The 19,138-nt window shown below is 40.5% G+C and overlaps 1 protein-coding gene across 1 annotated transcript in view; it reads left to right on the top strand.

Moving 5' to 3' along the window:
- DCX (doublecortin) overlaps positions 1–18,688 on the top strand; it is a 111,590-nt gene extending 92,902 nt beyond the window's left edge. The window contains exons 5-6 of the mRNA XM_028482750.2: positions 7,542–7,636; positions 18,604–18,688. Of these exons, the coding sequence (XP_028338551.1) occupies positions 7,542–7,636; positions 18,604–18,660 (152 nt within the window). The 3' untranslated portion in view covers positions 18,661–18,688. The remainder of the gene's footprint in view (positions 1–7,541; positions 7,637–18,603) is intronic.
- Positions 18,689–19,138: the final 450 nt, after the last annotated feature.

Genomic DNA, 19,138 nt, shown 5'->3' with positions numbered 1-19,138 from the left:
CCTCCTTTATCAAAGATAAGGTGACCATATGTGCGTGGGTTTATCTTTGGGCTTTCTGTCCTATTCCATTGATTTATATTTCTGTTTTTGTGCCAGTACCATACTGTCTTGATTACTGTAGCTTTGTAGTAGTCTGAAGTCAAGGAGCCTGATTCCTCCAGCTCAGTTTTACTTTCTCAAGATTGCTTTGGCTCTTCAGGGTCTCTTGTGTTTCCATACAAATTGTGAAATTTTTTGTTCTAGTTCTGTGAAAAATGCCAGTGGTAGTTTGATAGGGATTGCATTGAATCTGTAGATTGCTTTACGTAGTAGAGTCATTTTCACAATGTTAATTCTTCCAATCCAAGAATGTGGTATATCTCTCCATTTCTTTGTATCATCTTTAATTTCTTTCCTCAGTGTCTTATAGTTCTCTGCATACAGGTCTTTTGTCTCCTTAGGTAGGTTTATTCCTAGGTATTTTATTCTTTTTGTTGCAGTGATAAATGGGAGTGTTTCCTTAATTTGTCTTTCAGATTTTTCATCATTAGTGTATAGGAATGCAAGAGATTTCTGTGCATTAATTTTGTATCCTGCTACTTTACCAAATTAATTGATTAACTCTAGTAGTTTTCTGGTAGCATCTTTAGGATTCTCTGTGTATAGTATCATGTCATCTACAAACAGTGCCAGTTTTACTTCTTCTTTTCTGTTTTGGATTCCTTTTATTTCTTTTTCATCTCTAATTGCTGTGGCTAAAACTTCCAAAACTATGTTGAATAATAGTGGTGAGAGCAGGCAACCTTGTCTTCTTCCTGATCCTAGTGGAAATGGTTTCAGTTTTTCACCATTGAGAATGATGTTGGCTGTGGGTTTGTCATATATGGCCTTTATTATGTTGAGGTAAGTTCCCTCTGTGCCCACTTTCTGGAGGGTTTTTATCATAAATGGGTGTTGAATTTTGTCAAAAGCTTTTTCTGCATCTACTGAGAAGATCATATGTTTTTTCTCCTTCAGTTTGTTAACATGGTTTATCACATTGATTGATTTGCGTATATTGTAGAATCCTTGCATTCCTGGGATAAAGCCCACTTGATCATGGTGTATGATCCTTTTAATATACTGTTGGATTCTGTTTGCTAGTATTTTGTTGAGGAGTTGTGCATCTATCTTCATCAGTGATATTTTTAGTTTTTTAAGGAACCTCCATGCTGTTCTCCATAGTGGCTGTATCAATTTACATTTCCACCAACAGCGTAGGAGGGTTCCCTTTTCTCCACACCCTTTCCAGCATCACATATTTGTTTTGCAACAGGGAAAACTCTTGCCTCTCTCCCTTATTTAAAAGATTCACCACTGCATGCTGTTTAAGACTCTGTAGGGAATAGATTTAAAGTTCAAATTCCAACTTCTGAACTTACGGTATCTCACAAGTTATGATTGAATTTGGTCTGAGAACTGGCCCTATGATCAAATCAGTGAAGAACTGTTTTTGGGCCCCTTAGTTCTTGCTTCCCTACTAGATGGTTTTGGGGAGAGGGACAAAGGATTTCCACAGAGTAGAAGCAATTAGCCAAACCAATCCACACACCCCACCCAAGGGCTCTTTGGAATGAATGTGTGAAAACCACAGGTCCTGTCTCTTGGCCTTGTTCTGAAGTAAGTTGAAACCACTTTGGTTCTACTTGGATGGCCTTCCAGAAAACCTCCCTGTATAAGTAGGGAGAAACCAGAGTGTCTTTGGACTGGAATGAAGGAACACTTAAAGCATCTCAATATGAGAAAAAAATGAGGAAGTGGCTGAATTGTATATTGAGATCTCCCTCTGCAAGGCATTAGGGAATTAGAAAAGACAAGACAGAGAACCAGTCACTAAAAGGTCATGGTGGTATGTGATATGCTGACTTTGAGGGAATTTTGAAATGAATCTGTGAGCAAATCCTCAAGTCCACCATCCATTGAGAAGAAGCAGTTTATACCCTTTAAGCAAGTCCTACACTCTCTGAGCCTCTATATCCTTGTGATTAAAAGGAGGCCATTAATTCCTGGCTACCATCTCTTGGGGTTATCAGGAGAATCATGTGAATTCATATATTGCAAAATCCTTTGCAAACAATTGTAGAAATACATCTGCAATTATCAAGGTGGCTCTGAAATTATTGTCATGGCTTTTTTTTTGTTATTTATTTTCAGTGAGCAATATTTCAAAGTAGACATCAAACCAAAACCAGTAGACTTGATTTTGAGTTGAGCTCAAGTGTTGGGATTAGAATGGGAGGGAAAAGCCAGAGCTAAGTGAATGAGTATTAAACCAGTTTGCTCTCCAGTCAAAGGTTGGGTGAAAACATGTCAAACTGGCCCTTTTCTTCCTGTGCTATGCAAACTTGAACCCAGAAAGTATAATGACTTGTCTAACTCATTGCCCAGACAATTCTTTAATCACTGTATCTGGGGCTACGTACATCCACCTTACACACAGTTGCATCCTGATTTCCAGGGATCAGTCCAGCCTCCAGACAAGGGAATCCATAGTCCAAGAGCTCAGCATCAACTTGCCAGGCTGGTGACCATACTCTGCCCTTGGCCGCCCATGCAAGAAACTGAACTTTCTCCTTGTTCTTTGGGAACTGACTCCCTCTACCTTGTTCCTCACTCCTGGGAACCCATATTCCCCTACACATTTAAATCCCTGCAAATCTAGTTAATTCAGCCTAGTTACCTTACCCGCCATCTTTTGTTTGGGCTTGTCCTGTTCCATTCTGATGGAGCCAAGGATTTAAAAACGAGCGCTGGGGAATGGGCAGGTATAATCATTCAGAGAAGCTAGTAAGCCAAGACTGTGCCAGGCCAAGCTTGGCAATTGTGCTGCATACCTGAGGGGAGTGACAGGGCACAGATACCATCTTCCCAGAGGCATGTGGCATGAGGGTAGTTACATGTCTGTCTGGCTGCTCTGTCTGCTATTGTTTCATGACATTTTCTATGAAACCCAGTTGGTAGGGTGAATGGAAGATAGCTCTTGCTAATCACTTTTTAATCTAAACTAGATCAAGTAGGATAAAAGTCTAGAAGATGAGCATAAGCTCTGATGTCTGCTTCTACCTGCTCCTATTTCTTTCTTTTTTTCTCTGCCACAACTCTTCTCCTTCCTTCCTACCAGCCATCAGAAAGTTGTCATAAGTAGGAGTCCCAGAAGCAAATCATGTAAAAATGGAAGAGCAATGTAGCAAAAACTGAAAACAAACCAAAACACACATAGGCTTTGGAATCAGAGAGACCTGTGTTCAAATCCTGACTTTGCTACCCCTAACTGGAGCGAGCCTCTATTTCCCTAACAGAAATTAGAATACGACTAGATGAGGCTCTGTGTGTGTGTGTGTGTGTGTGTGTGTGTGTGTGTGTGTGAGAGAGAGAGAGAGAGAGAATGGAAAGAGAGAAAAGAGTGCCTGGCTTATCACAGACACACAATAAGCATTATTATCCTGGTTTTTATTGATAAGACTGATAAGACAGCCTAGGAGATTGAAAAGTTCCTGATGTACCTTGCTGTAGAGGGGAAAAAATGAACTGCACAATGAGAAGAAAGAAATAAAAGGATTTGGGCTATGAATAAATAAAAGGTGACAACAGTGAGGCAGTGCTGTGGTTCTGAGGAGGGAAATGAGAGAGACAAGTAAAAGAGGGAAAAGACTCCCCCAATACATTCTCAAATTGCAGCTGAGAACTAGAACATCAGAGACAGGAACTAAAGATGTTTAGTAAAGCAGAATAAAGGAAAATGAGGGCTCTCAAGCCGGTGTTATTTCCAGTCACTCTCAAAATGAACTGTGACAGCTTTCCATGTGGATTTGCCAATCCAAGACTATGCACAGTTCGTCAAACCCTATTTTCATCTTTCCCTGCTACTTCTTTTGCGTGACATTTATACGAATTGGCTTCAGAATTCAAATCAAATGGCATCCTACCAGATTTTTTTTCCCACAGAACCCATAGAAGAAATGCATATGAGAATATATTTTTATGTAGTCTGCTCCTTCAGCTTTGTAAGGAATTGACATTTGCCTGTACGTGTCTATATTTTCTCATTTCTCTATGTCCATCTTTGGGTTTGATTCCATCAGGGAAGTCTGGGAAAGTGTCTACATTTTTTTCAACAATTAAATTAATTGTAGTTAAATGGTTAAAAACTGATTTTCCAAATGCTTATTGAATGTTGATGACAAAATTAAATCCTTTATTTATAAGCAGCTTAAGATTGATCTGGGGATTGATTGATTGGGGGAGTGCCAGTGGAACATATATAAACATATACAGACAAACAGAGAATAGAAAGAGAGGTATACATGGAATATGTATTTATGTATTACTCGTGAAGGTTGCAGGTGAGAGAGTTACAGAGGATATTGATAAAAGAACTAGAAATTGGAAAAGAAACCTGTGTGTGCAGATCTATGGCCAATAAGTGGAAACTGACTCCCATACAGATAAGCTTTGGTTAATAATTTTCCACATTTTTGCCAAGACCAGTGGGCTCATTCTCAGATAAGAAGCTAGATAAGAGGGTAGGTGAAAAAGACAGTTTTCACACTGGAAGTATAGTAGCCATCCTTTTGTAGCATGGCTGACAAATGCTGGGAAACTAGAATCTGTTGTTGCCGAAAGAGACAGTGACCATGTGGAACAAAATGCCAGAACTTACCTGGGATGCCTACATCTGTTAGACTTCCTGGCTGGGGTCGGGGGTCTTTTGGAAGACTTTCATTATGTCAGCTCACACTGTCACCAAGATTGCTCTCCACCTTGAATACTAGGGGCCAGGTCCTGTTTGGAGACCCCCAGGCACTATAGGTGGTCCAGTAACTCCTTCCTTTTCCTGCAGAGTAAATGACTCCTTTGCCTCACTGTGGCTTCACAGACTCTTGCCTTTTCCAAAGTGCCTCTTTTATTCACCAGAAAGCCTAGTGCCCTGGCAAAGCCTAGCTCCCCCAGTCTGTGTGCTGTTTGGCACAGGTCATGTTCCTCCTTGCGTGGCTTGCACGGTACGTGCACATCACACTCGCTCCAAGCTTGCCTGGCCTCTAGGCCTCTATCTTCTCCCGATCCCTTCTCTCCCTCCCGAGTGCTTTAATTTAAGCCGCCACCGCCTCTCACCTGGACTAATGCATTGTCTTCTAACCAATCTCTTTGCTTCTACCTTTAACCATCCCACACCCCCCCACCTCACCAGTCTTCCCACTGCATCTGGAGTCATAGTTTTTAAGTGCAAATTTGATGGTATCACTCCTAGATTTCTTTCACACATCAAACCCAGACTTCACAAAAGGCCCCCAGGGTCTGGTGTTTATCCTCAACTCCAGTCTCATCTCTCAGAATTCTCTGCTGGCATCCTATGTTTGAGCCATTTGGAGCTATTTGCACTTCTGTAAACATACTGTATTCTTTCACACCGCCATGTCTTTGCCCCTACTGGTGTAATTCTGAAGTCTGGAATATACTTTCTACCCTCTCTGCCTAACTAGCTCCAATTCATCGTCTCAATGGCTTTATTGAGATATAATTGACATAACAAACAGTTCACTCACTTAGAATGTACAATTCACTGGATTTTAGTTTAGCCATAGAGTTGTGCAACAATCACCACTATTTGATGCCAGAACATCTTCATCCCCTCAAAGAAACTCTGTACCTATTAGCAGATCTCTCCATCCTGCCCTGCCTAATTCCTCCTTGCCCCCTGCTGGCCAGCCCTTGGCAACCATTGATCTACTTTCTGTCTCTATGGATTTGTCTATTCCAGAGTCACTTTTCAAGACTTTTTTCAGGTGTTGCCTCCTAGTCCCCTGATTTCAAAGCCTCTCCACTGGGCTCCAATAATACCCCTTGTATGGCTCTGTCGTAGCACTTATTCCCACTGTATTCTTACCTGCCACCCACTGGAAGTGACTTACTCATCTCTGAAACCTCAATGTCTAATACTTGGCTTCGCTTAGAGAAAGTACTCTGTAGCTACTGGCCAACTGAATGAATGACTTCCAGGAAGCCCTGACAGGGAGAAAGGCCTCTCAGTGAGTGGGTTAGAGATGAGTGAATACACAGGCAAGGCCAGACGGTGGATTCCTAAGTGCCCATTTTTCAGCTCACTTGCACTTGGATAAACGCATCAACCACCACACTGATGTCTCTTTCATCTCTACAGTTGACATGCAGGTTCCGGAACCTAGGGAAACATTACCATAAGTGGTGCAGAGGAAGTATATCCTCAGGAAATACTCATGATACACCAGTTTAAGCTTTACCTGTGGGACTAACAGCAACACTCTCAGGCCATCTTCCTGCTTAACTTTTTCAATTTCCTTCCCCCCCACCGCCTCTCCTGTCTTTCCTTCCTCCTTCTTTCTCTTCTCCTCCCCCCCGCCCCCACCTAACACCCTTGGGATATTTGCCCTTATTTTTAAAGCACGTTTCAGAATATCTGATGAACAATGTAGGTCCTTATATTTTAAAAGAGATTAACTTTAGATGAGATGTCTGAACATGAATCCCCTTTGAAAGCTGTTTAATTGTTCTATTTCAGTGCGCCGCATTTCTTTACATGATTGGATCTTTAAAGAATCTAGTCAGCAAGGGAATATAAGACAACTTTGCAAACACAGTGGAATATGGAGATGTTAAATACTAAACCGTCTCAGTTTCAGCATTTTACTGACTAGAGACAAATGCGGGTGCACCCTGACTCTGGCTACCGTCATCCTTTTTCTGTCTCTAAGCCTTTCTCCCAATTTCAAACTTCCTCCTTCTTCTCTTCCCCAAGAATCTCGTCTCCCGTCTCGTCTCCTCCATTCCTGATCTCCTTCTCTCCCTCTTTCTCGATTCTCTCCTCTGCCCATTTTGCTGTAGGCACCTCTCTTTATGTTTCACACTCTGTTTCTCCTCCACTTTCTTTTTCATTCTTCTTCCTAATTAGCTCCCTCTCTCTCTTTTTCCCTTCTGTTCTTTGCACCCGGAATGAGGTAGGGAAGAGAGAGTGGGAGGAAAGATGAGCAGGAAAAGAGAGAGGGGAGAGAGATAGACAATGGGGCTGTCCTGCAGCTGCCACATCATCTGTCACCAAAGGGGATGTGCTCTGGTACAAATCACCCATATTTCTTCCCCTTTAAGGTAAGGCAGCATAATCTCTTTGTGCCTCAATTTTGTCTCACTTATAAAATTGAAACAAAGTAATATGTTCCCAGACTACCTCCCAGAGATGTTGCTAGCGTCAAACTTGGGAATGAATATGAAAAAGGTTTGAAAAGAACCAGACCCCTGTAATTGGAAGCACACAGGGGGAATGGGTGGGTGGATTACCGCCTTGCACCGTATGGGGATCTAATTAACTGAGCATTGCAGTTCTTGCCTTTCTGAGGAATGTGTTTCTTTTCACCTTTGTTCTACTCGTCACATCACTTGGTTGTCTGTATAGTTCGTTTGAATGTTCTTAGTGTCTTCGGAGGGGAAGGATAACGGTGTTCCTTTGTATGCTGTTGATTTTTATCCCTTCCTTTTCTCTTGCCTTGGGCTAGCAAACGGAACCTCCAGCAGCCAGCTCTCTACCCCCAAGTCTAAGCAGTCTCCCATCTCTACGCCCACCAGTCCTGGCAGCCTCCGGAAGCACAAGGTATTATGTCTCTTATACCTTACTAAACCCCTTTGCACTTGGACTTTTTGGAATGGCTGGTGAGGGTTTTCTCTTCCGTCTACCTCAGCAGCACATCCAGGCCAGAATTTCCCTTCGTTTGGTCCATTAGCTGGGAAGCGCTGGGAATCCCAGCAGGGGCTAAGCTTCCAGTCACTTTTATTTATTCTTCTGACCCCCAGTTTATTTAATTCTGGTTATATTTAACCAAAAGGAAGAGGTATGAAGGGCCCAAATAACCATTCTGAGCTAATAGTGTCACCAAATGATGGCTCAGGGGCTGAGTTGAGCACTTGTCCCTGCAGTTCAGGGGCACAGCAAAGAGGGCATTGAGGGCAACTTATGGCCCCAGGCTCCAATCAATGACATAAAGAAAGTTAGCCCTAAGTCACTCCCTTTAGATTCGCAGGACATCAAAGTATGAACAGGCCCTAGTTTCATTGTATATTCTTCATTACCAGGCAGATTCTGGTACAGTCTAGGAAGAGAGGGCATATATACATTGCATTGGCCCTGGGCACCCTTTACACCTCTAAGTCATCCCCAATAAATACACCATTAAAATAACAGACGTGTAGAAATTCTCTACCCCCGCTTTCCAAACTGATTCCCACCCAGAAATCTCTTCTGTATCAAAAATCTGGAGTGGCCACTGCCTTCAACCTCATCTCTGAGGCCGTGTGAACGTGGTTTCTGCTCTGATTACCACACCCTAGAGCAGCTTCCTCTAGGATTCTCTTGTCTTCTCCCAGCTCACAAGACTTGGCAAGAGATGGAGAAAGGCAAAAAGCCACCAATGTGGCCAACTCCATCACAGAACCATAGAGGGTAAGAGCTACAAGAGATCTGAGATGGAGATAAATTCGTTTCATTTGATTCTCTCAATAATCTTGTGAGATTGATGTTTTCCAGACGAGAAAATTGAGACCCAGAATGAAGTTACTTACTGGGGTGACATAGCTAGGTAGCAGCAGACGTAAGACTGGCACCCAGGTTGCTACCAGTGCTTTGCTGGAGCCAGTTCACACTAGCTCCTGAGAGCTGATTGTGTACATCACTTCCCAACTCTGTGTTCGGTGACATCGTGTTTGTACCTAGAGCTCAGCCATGATGGGAATATTTATTTACACCATAGAATTCAGCAAATACTACAAATCAAGGTTGTTGTTTTCTCCCACAGGAAGTCGGTTGTTAAACATTTAACAGCACACCGCTGCCTGACACCTATTTTCATTTCCTTTTCTCTACATCAGGATTTTTAATTTCCTGGTTAACTTGACCATTACCTGCTCCATCATTCCTAATGCCCATTCCATTCCTTTAATGACTTGTTTAGCTTCTGGTACTGACCCTGACCAGAACCTTCGAATTGTTCTGTTGAGCTATTTGGTTTCCCCAAAGGAAGATCTACTGAACTGTCTGTGTAACCAACGGTACCCAGAGATTGTGAGATGGATGAAAATTGCTTTTGCAGTCAGCTTTCAGTGATTCTTCTGAGCAGAAAAGCTTGTTAGTGTGGACATTCCAAGATGAGGAGTAGCCTACTTCAGTTGTTCTACTGTCCACACAGAACCTCCTGGGGATGCTCCACCGTTTCTTACTATGTCTTTGCTCTATGCATTTCTGCCCATACTTTCCTTCTGGGAAGTGTGACCTACCCCAGCACCTTCCACCAGTACCTTCTCCAAAGGGCTGAGGGCAGCCTGGGCATTGATTTGGTCTGCACGCTTGAGTCCTTCAGCTTTGTAATTGACATGTTCAGTTCATTTAGGCTGAGGCCCCACCATCCCTAAGCCAATTGAGGTGAGTGCATTGTTAAACCGTTTCATCTGGTTGGGTTTGCAGGCTTTGTGTGTGTGTGTGTGTGTGTGTGTGTGTGTGTGTGGTTGTTTGTTTTGTTTTTGTTTTGGACTCAATTCTAAAAATGAATTTCACCATTGAAGGACCAGAACAAGCTACAGGTGGCAGCCTTGTCAGAGCCTATTTTCTTTGTATCATTGAGTTTTCAGTGTATCATTTTATTTTTCAAATTACCCTTTTTTAATGGCAATTAAGCAAACAAACATTAAATAATAAATCATATCATTTTCTAGAGCAAACTTTAAAAAACATTTGGATTTTGGTATAATTTTCACTAATTTTTTACTTTTTACTTTGATATTTCAAATTTACAGAGTTGTAAGATTGTAAGTACAAAGAACTTCTGTATACTCTTTATAAAGATTCACCAGTTGTTTATTTTTTCCCTTTTACTTTATTTTTGGGTTCTCTCTCTCTCCACACACACACACACACTTTACTAAATTTTTTAACCATTTGAAATTGTCTAAGACATCATGCCCTTTTACCTCTAAATACTTCTGTAGGTATTTCCTAAGAATAAGGACATTTTCTTTCATAACCATAGTACAATTGTAAAATCAGGAAGTTTGCACTGATTCAGTACTGTTATATACTCTGCCATCCATATTCAAATTTTATCAGTTGCCCCAAGAGCATTCTTTTTTTCTGGTCCAGGATCCAATCTAGGATCACACATTGCCTTCAGTGGTCATGTCTCTTTAGTCTTCTTTGATCTAGAAAAGTTCTTGAGTCTTTTAAAAAATCTTCAAGACAGTATATTATAGAAATGAAGAGCACAGGCTAGTTATTTGGTAAAATGTCCTTCGATTTAGGTTTGTCTGATGTTTCCTTGTGGTTAACAGACTGTGCATTTGGGACAAGAAATGTCGTAGAAGTGATGTTGCATCTCGCTCAGTGCATCCTATCAGGAGGCAGTAGCCTCATGCTTACACCACCAATGATGGAGGATGAACTGGTTTTTCTGAATAAGCTAAGAAGTGTGTTGTGACCTTGGCTCAGTCCCCCTGGGGCTCAGGCTCAGCTTCTTGCTCCTCCTTTCACAAAGTTACTTGAGCCTTAGCACCATCGAGGTCCTTGGGCAGTGGGCCTAAGCACATCTCACCTGAACTTCCATCCAAGTGGACCTGAAAGGTGTGAGTCATGGTGGAGACAGGAAGCAGGTGGCTGAGGCCATGACTTTCCTCCTGCACAATTGGAAACAAACTTGAAGTCCCAGCATCCCTTTGGTAACTTTTGACGGTTGTGACAGGGCCCTAAGCTGTAATCAGCCTCTTGGCTTCTCCTCTTAAGCAACTCATGGAGAATCCTTTTTAATGCAGCTGCGATGAGGTTAGCCAAAGTCCGCATACTCAAGTGCTGCAATATGGACACGAAGTAAATCCTTGTATAGTTAATGAGAACAACATTTTGCATTTTCATACTGCTTTATCTTTCTGCATAGCCATTTTCTCATTTACCCTAGCGATAACCCTGTGAGAGAGATAGGGCAGGTTAGCATTTCCATTTTACAGGTGAGAAAAAGGAGGTGGTGAGGTTAAAGACAACCCCAGTATGATTCAACAATTCAGAGAAGGCACCATATTAAAGATGTTCAAAATGCCTAGAAACACACGGATGATTTTTCATTTATTTAAAAAATTTTTTTTCCGGATTATTGATTGCCCTCATGGCTTTAAATTTGGAGGCATTTCGCTTGCCAAGTTGCCTGGAGATTGAAGGAAAATATATTTGACATATTATTTGAAAACATAACTAACATTATTGAAACATACATTTCCCTCTGTGTTTCCAGACTTTTTTTTTTCTGTCATCCTGTAACTGCTTAGAGAGATAGTTTGATGAATAAAGCTGGGTCCTGAATCTTACATCACAGACACCACTCTTAACTGGATTTTGGTAGTGTAATCAAGAGTGAAAGAAGAACTGCAGGAGCACACAAAGGAGGGTAGGAAAGACGTTGGACTGTGGGAGGGTGGGAGACACGAAAGCTTTATAGACTAGGTGACATTTAAGTGGGACCTTGAAGCCTGGGCAGGCTTTTGATGGCTGGTGAAGAGAGCGGGCGTTCCAGCTTTTAAAAAAATCAGCAAGAACAAAGCCACACCATCAGAAAAGCACAGGGCACATTGGGGAAAAAGTAAACCCAAACTAGAAGCCAGGTTTCTCAAAACTTCTCTCTGACTTCCTTTGGACTATAAGCTTCTTGGACCAGAGACCAAGTTTTTGTTTTCTCTAACGCAATAGTATCGCCAGCACAGCTGTATTTGTTACAAACATTTTGTTCTGTAGGGCTCCAGGGGACTAAGCAAATGAATTTCAGGTGCAAATTATTTGTATTGTTAAGCAATATGTGTGTTTCTGTATTTCTACATATCAATCAACAAAAATAGAATGTTGAGATAATTCCTTTTCCTGAACATTGTTCTACCCATACAAGAAAATATATTTTGAATACTAAATAAATTGATGGAGGACAGAAGTACGGAAGTTCATACCTCGGCCTAGTCCTCTGGATTTTCTCCATAGCCTGCGCCTCACCCCACCCATTCCAAGTCACAGCAACTGCAAGTGGCGTCGCCTCCCAATTCTACCCCCGGGCCTGTCCCCTCTTCCTCTGAGATAACAGCCTGGAACAATCTTTCTCGATAATTATTTCCACTAACCAACCAGCTACACTGAAGGATCTGTTACATGAATGATTCAGAACAGGGGTGAATGCTGAAGCCCAATGGTTCAGTGCGGTGGGACCCAAAGTGGCTTCCATAATGAAAAGGCCCTTGTGTGCTGCCTGAAAAATGCCCAGGGAGTTCACTAACTTGGTAGTGCCTGCCTCCTTTCCCTTGCTTTGGTATAACTAGAGGAAAACAAAATGTAATGATCCAAGTTATATTTTATAGAATTTTAGAGCTAGAAGGAAACCTAAAGATGTTATAGTCTACATCTTCCTCAATTTTCAGATACAGAAGCAAAGACCCTGAAAGGGGAAGTTAGGCTTAGGACCTAGGTCTCCTGGCTCTTAATCCTGTGCTGTTTCTATTACAGTGGACTTGCATTATGCGTAAGTTTAACTTACGGAATTCATCAGTGGTCACAATATAGTCATAGAACAAAACTGCTACAAAACCGCCTCTTACATTTCTACACATCATTACTTACTGAATATTACTGTATACACTATGCACCGATACATGCATATTGCTATATAGGGTTACCTGCTCAGGAATCATATAAACAGTATTCAGAACCTATCTATGAAACAGAAACAGAATCAGGGACATAGAGAACAGACTGGTGGTTGCCAAGGGGGAGGGGGGTGGAAGAGGGTAGGAGCAGGAGTCTGGGGTTAGCAGATGCAAACTGGTGTGTATAGAATGGATAAACAACAAGGTCCTACTGTATAGCACAGGGAACTATATTCAATATGCTGTGATAAACCATCATGGAAAAGAATGTGAAAAAATATATATGTATAACTGAGTCACTTTGCTGTATAGCAGAAATTAACACAACATTGTAAATCAACTATACTTCAATAAAAAAAGTTTAAAAAGTATTCAATTGTCAGTGTAAAGGATTTTCAAAAGTACTATTTTTTAAAACAACATTGAGATAAACTTCACCTTTTTTAAAGTGTGCAGTTTAGTGGTTTTTAGAATAATCATAAAGCTGTGCAAGAATGTATTCATCACCTTCAAAAGAAATCCTATGCCCACCAGTAGTCACAGCCTCTTCCCCCTCCACCCACCCCCCTGGCAACCACTAATCTACTCTCTGTTTCTGTGAGTTAGCATATTCTGAACATTTCATATAAATTTTCCTCCAAACACTGCTTTAGCTGCATCCCATAACTTTTGGTATATTGTTATTTCATTTTCCTTTATCTCAAAGTATTTTCTAATTTCCTTTGTGATTTCTTCTTTGACCCATTGATTATTTAGCAGTGTGCTGTTTAATTTCCACATATTTGTGAATTTCCCAAATATCTCTGTTATTCCTAATTTAATTCCACTGTAGTTGAAGAACATACCTTGTATGATTTAAATCCTTTCAGATTTATTGAGACTTGTTTTATGGCCTAACTTATGATCTGTCATGTAGAACATTACATGGGACCTTGAGAAGAATGTGTATTCTGCTGTTGTTGGATGGAGTAGATTAGATGTGTAATTATTTGTAGTGTCTGTCATTCAAGTCTTCTCTTTCCTTGTTGGTCTTCTGCCTAGTTATTCTATCCATTACTGAAGGTGGGGTATTGAAGTTTTAGACCATTATAGTTGAATTGTTTATTCCTCACTTCAATTCAGTCATTTCGTGCTTCATGTATTTTGGTGCTCTGTTGTTAAGGCACAGATATGTTTTGTTATATTTTATCATTATGAAATGTCCTTCTTTGTCTCTAGTAACAAGGCTTGTCTTAAAATCTATTTTTTTCTGATATTAGTATAGCCACTCCAGTTCTCTTTTGGTTGCTAACTGCATGGTAAATCTTTTTCATCATTTTACTTTCAACCTATTTATGTTTTTGAATGTAAATTATGATGTCTCTTTCAAACAGCATAGAGCTGAATGTTTTTAAATCCATTCTGCCAATCTCTGCCTTTTCCTTTGAGTGCTTAATCTACTTATGTTTAATGTAATTATTGGTAAATTAGGAATTATGTCTGCCATTTGCTATTTTCTATATGTCTTATATCTTTTTTTGTCCCTTCACTCCTGTATTTCTGCCCTTTTTATCTTAGATATTTTTCCAGCATACCATTTTAATTCCCTTGTTGTATTTTTACTAATTTTATTTCGAGTTATTTTCTTAGTGGTTGCCCTGGGGATTACAATTAACATTTTAACATAATCTACTTTGGACTAATATCAACTTAATTTCAATTTTATGTAAAATTTTTACTATTGTATTGATATATCTCTGTTCCTCCCCCCCTTTGTGCTCCTTTTCACATACAAATTACATCTTCATGCATAATAAGTCCATCAACACATCTTCATAATTACTAGTCCATGCAGTTGTCTTTTGAATTGGATAATAGAAGCAAAGAGTTAGAAAAATTAACTTATAATTTCTTTTGTATTGACCTATGTATTTACCTTTACCAATGTTCTTTATTTCTTACGTGGATTGCTGTCTACTGTCCTTTCATTTCTCCCTGAAGGATTCTCTTTAGTATTTCTTATAGGACATGTATGCTAGCTCTGTCTTTGTTTATCTGGGAATGTGTTGATTTCTCCTTCATTCTTGAAGGATAATTTTCCTAGATTTCCTTAAATGCTTTGATCCAATAAGTCTCCCAGCCTTTGCTTAAGGGCTGTGTGTGCGTGTGTGTGTGTGTGTGTGTGTGTGTGTGCGCGCGCATGTGCGTGTGCGTGTGTGTTTGTGTGTGTGTGTTGGAGCCTGATTTCAATGCTCTGTCAGACAGCTTGCCTCAGCCTACACTTGCTGTTTGCGCAGGGCCTCAAGGCCAACCAGAGGTGAGAGATTAGGAACTTCTCATGTCTTTTCTGAGAATATACCCAGTCCTGAACACGTGCCTGGCTTTAGAGATTCCTGGGAATATTTTCAGAACTTTTCAAAGTCCCCTATGGAATGAATTCTCCAGCTTTTCCTTTTAAGGTTTTGAGCAGCTTCATTTGCCCCAACTGTTTCCCCCGCGTTAGGCAGCTGTGATTTTAAACAATTGCGGCTGATTAATGCTCCTGAAAAGGCTGTTCACAGTGAGTATGCTCTGAGTCAGGTCAAATAAAGAAGAGCCCCACAAGTGGGAGCTACCAGACAAGTCAAATAGTGACAGTTCTCTGGGAATAGGGCATTTGGGGGAGCTCCAAGCCCATTCTGCATCCTCCAGTGGCTGCTAGGTTTTTTTCAGATACTGTAGTTGTGAGGCTGTTGGTTTTCAGAGATACCCTGGAGCTGGGGAGAGGGAGAATAGAAATAGGGCAAGTTAAAGCACCCCAAATTTCAGTATTCTTACTGAGATTAGGCCATTTTTCTCGAATAAACATTTTTTGGATTGTTGCAAGCCTTTGGTTAATTTCCAGAGTTCTGAAAAAGTTGATTTTGACAATTTTTTACAGTGTTACTGCATTTATGTAGGAGTAGATTTTCAGAGTCTTTCTCCACTATTCTTGAAGTCTAGAGCTCAAAGATACTTTGACTATCTATGTTCAGTTTTCACTTTACTCAATTTGTGGCGAACTGAATGCCTTCAGAGATGCAACTCCATTGTATGCCACTTTGCCTCAATTCAATTTTATGTGTGTTTTTTATTGCCCTCCTATTGTTTCCTCAGTGTTGTACTTCCTACCTGTTTATCAGTTTTCTAAGAAATGTTGTTTGGTAGTGTAGAGCAAGAGTACCAAATCATGTGTATGGCCTGGTTGTTTTGGATGGCCCCCCCCCGATGTAAAAAATGTTTCTTACATCTTTAAAGCGTTGTAAAAGAAACAAAACCCAAACAAACAAACTGTGTGACAGAGACCATATGTGACCAGCAAAGAGAGCCTAAAATATTTACTATCTATCCCCTTACAGAGCAAGTTTTCCAACCCCTGATTTACAGTGTAGGGATTGTGGGTTGGTGAGAAGTGAATCTATTTGCTATAGTTGCCTTTGTTGTGTTTTTAATGAATCAGTCTTTCTTTGAGAGTCCTCAGAGCTGGTAGAGACCTTACAGATTGTACATTCTGTATTTTCTTGATGAAGAAACCAAGACTCAAAGACTTATTCAGTGTCACAGTACTACTTGACCAGGACTAAGACCTCAAGTTTCTGAATACACTTTACTTCTCTTTCCATTCTAAGCAGCCTAACAGACCTCCTGCCCCTTCTTTCTCAGCAAAAAGCATTCTCAGCAAAAAGCATTCTTAGAAATACAAGTACGTCCCTCTCCTCCCCATTCTTCTCCTCCTTCCTCATCTTCACTTTTTCCTTTACCTCAAGGAGAAGCTGCATTCTCTAATTTTCTTGGGCTATCCGCTACTGAAGTTCTCTGTTTCCATTACCAAAGAGAGTCTCTTAAATATCCAGAGACTTGACCCTAAAATTTCCAGTTTCCTTTAGTATTTTGCTGATAATGTAAATGAAAACTGGTTTTCAAACTGTGTTTCATTTGGGGATGGGTGAGATTCTGCCTCCCCCATGTCTGGTTCAACCAAAACAACTACACTTTTATTTATTTCATATATTTGGCTTCCAAGAAGAATTTCATTTGAATAGAGAATTTAAAAGAGAAGCGAGAGAGATGGAGAGAGAGATTTGAAAAGCTCTGATTTAGACAATGGGTGAAGTAAGTCCAGGAGTAATCACAAGGATCTCCAAATAGAGCTCTGGGAACGGTGGGAAAAAAACCAATGCCATATCATCCCATCTCCCCAAGACATAGACAAGGTTTGGGGCGGTATTGGAGCCATGAATCCTAATTCCTGGTGGGAAATGGAAGCATTAAGAAATAAATTGGACTTAGGTGATGGGGTACATTTTCTGGGTTAGCCATTTGTTCAGGGCCTGGCAGCTCTCTGGGGGCCTGAAATGAACCCACGACTGATATACATCCACAACTGATTTTTGACAAAGGTACAAAAGTCAATCAGTGGAAGAAAGATAGCTTTTTCAATAAATGGTGCTGGAGCAATTAGATGTCCCTAGGCAAAAAAAATGACCCCTAACCCAAACCTCATATCTTAACGTAAAAATTAACTCAAAAATGGATTATAGATGTAAATGTAAAGCATTTAGAAAGGAAACATAGGAGGAAATCTTCTGATCTTTGGCTAGGCCAAGAGTTCTTAGATTTGACAACAAAAGTGCAACCCATAAAAGAAAAAAATGATAAATTGGACCTCATCAAAATTAAAAACTTTTGCTCTGTCAAAGACCATGCAAAAGTTATGAAAAGACAAGCTACAGACTGCAAGCCACATATCTAACCAAAGCCATATATAGAATATGAAAATAACCGTTAAAACTCAACAATAAGAAAAATCCAATTAGTAAATGAATAAAAGACATGAAGAAACATTTCTGAGGAATTGTTTCTTCAGTTGAACTGAGGAGGAATTATAGATGTCAACTATGCACATGAAAAGATGTTTAACGTCATAGTCATCAGAGAAATGCAAATTAAAACCACAATGAGGTATCACTACAAACCCACAAGACTGGCTAAAATAAAAAGTAGTGAAAACACCAAATACTGGTGAGGATGTGAATAAACTGGATCACTAATACTTTTCTGGTGAGAATCTAAATGGTACAGTCACTCTGGAAAACATATGGCAGTCCTTACAAAACTAAACATGCAATAATACACAACTTAGAAGTTGTACTCTTGAGCATTTATCCCAGAGAAGTGAAAACTGTGTTAACCCAAAAACCTGTACACGGATGTTTATAGCTGTGTTATTTGTAATAGCCTAAAACTGGAATCATCCCACATGCCCTTCAACCGACGAATGGTTAAACAAACTGTGTTACATCCACACTATGGACTATTGCTCGGCAATATGAAGGAGTGAACTACTGTCAAAGGCAGCAACTTGATGAATCTTCGGGGAATTATGCTGATGGGAAAGGCCAATCCCCAAAAGTTACATACTGTATGATTCCATTTGTATAACATCTGAAATGACAAAATGGTAGAGGTGGAAAACAGAATATTGGTTGCCAAGGCTTAGGGATGGGGTAGGGGTGGATGTAGCTATAAAGGGGTAGTACAAGGGAGCCCTTTAGTGAGGCTACAGTTCTGTATCTCGACTGTGATGATGGTCACACAAATATACACATGTGGTAAAGTCCCATAGGACTACACTACACACACACACACACACACACACACACACACACACACACACACACGAATGCATGGAAAACTGCAGATGTTACCACTGGGGGAAATTGAATGAAGGGTACATTGTACAAGGCTACCTCCCTGTACTTCAACTTCCTGTGAATCTATAATTATTTCAAAATAAAAATTAGAGAAAATATTAGTTTTGTAAAAAGCATCCATATAATCTTGCCCATTGCAGAGCCCAAGATGTTAAGAAGAGGAGAGTTAACTTTATCTCTTATCTTCTCACAGGACCTGTACCTGCCTCTGTCCTTGGATGACTCAGACTCACTTGGCGATTCCATGTGAAGGAGGAGAATGTTCAGAGTCCAGAGTACGAATCCAAGCTTACCGTTACAATAGGGTACTTCTGTTCAAGTGTCCAACAGGGCTATTGGTGCTTTCAGGTTTTTATTTTGTTGTTGTTGTTACTTTTAAAAACACACTGTAATATGTTGGGTTTATTTTCCTGTGATTTCTCTTCTGGGCCACTGATCCACAGTTACCAATTATAAGAGATAGGTTGATAACCATCCTTTGGGGTAACTTTCCAAGGATGCAAAATGTGCTAGTCCATGACCTTTCTATTGAATACTTAGGCGCCTGCGTTATTTTTCCCCGTCTCGCTTTGCTCATACATGACAGTCTTCCTTCTGTAGAGAGCTGTTTACATACATGGCACTTAAGATGTGTGTGTGGGGGAAGAAAACTCATTGGCAAATCCAAGAGTGACAAATACAAGTGCCCCTTGTCTGCCCATCTCAAGAATGCTGGAGGATCCTGGGAA

This window comes from Physeter macrocephalus, chromosome 21, assembly GCF_002837175.3.
Source record: "Physeter macrocephalus isolate SW-GA chromosome 21, ASM283717v5, whole genome shotgun sequence".
Lineage (NCBI taxonomy): Eukaryota > Metazoa > Chordata > Mammalia > Artiodactyla > Physeteridae > Physeter > Physeter macrocephalus.
Note: the sequence above shows the minus strand (reverse complement) of the source record. Positions and strands in the feature narration are given on the sequence as shown.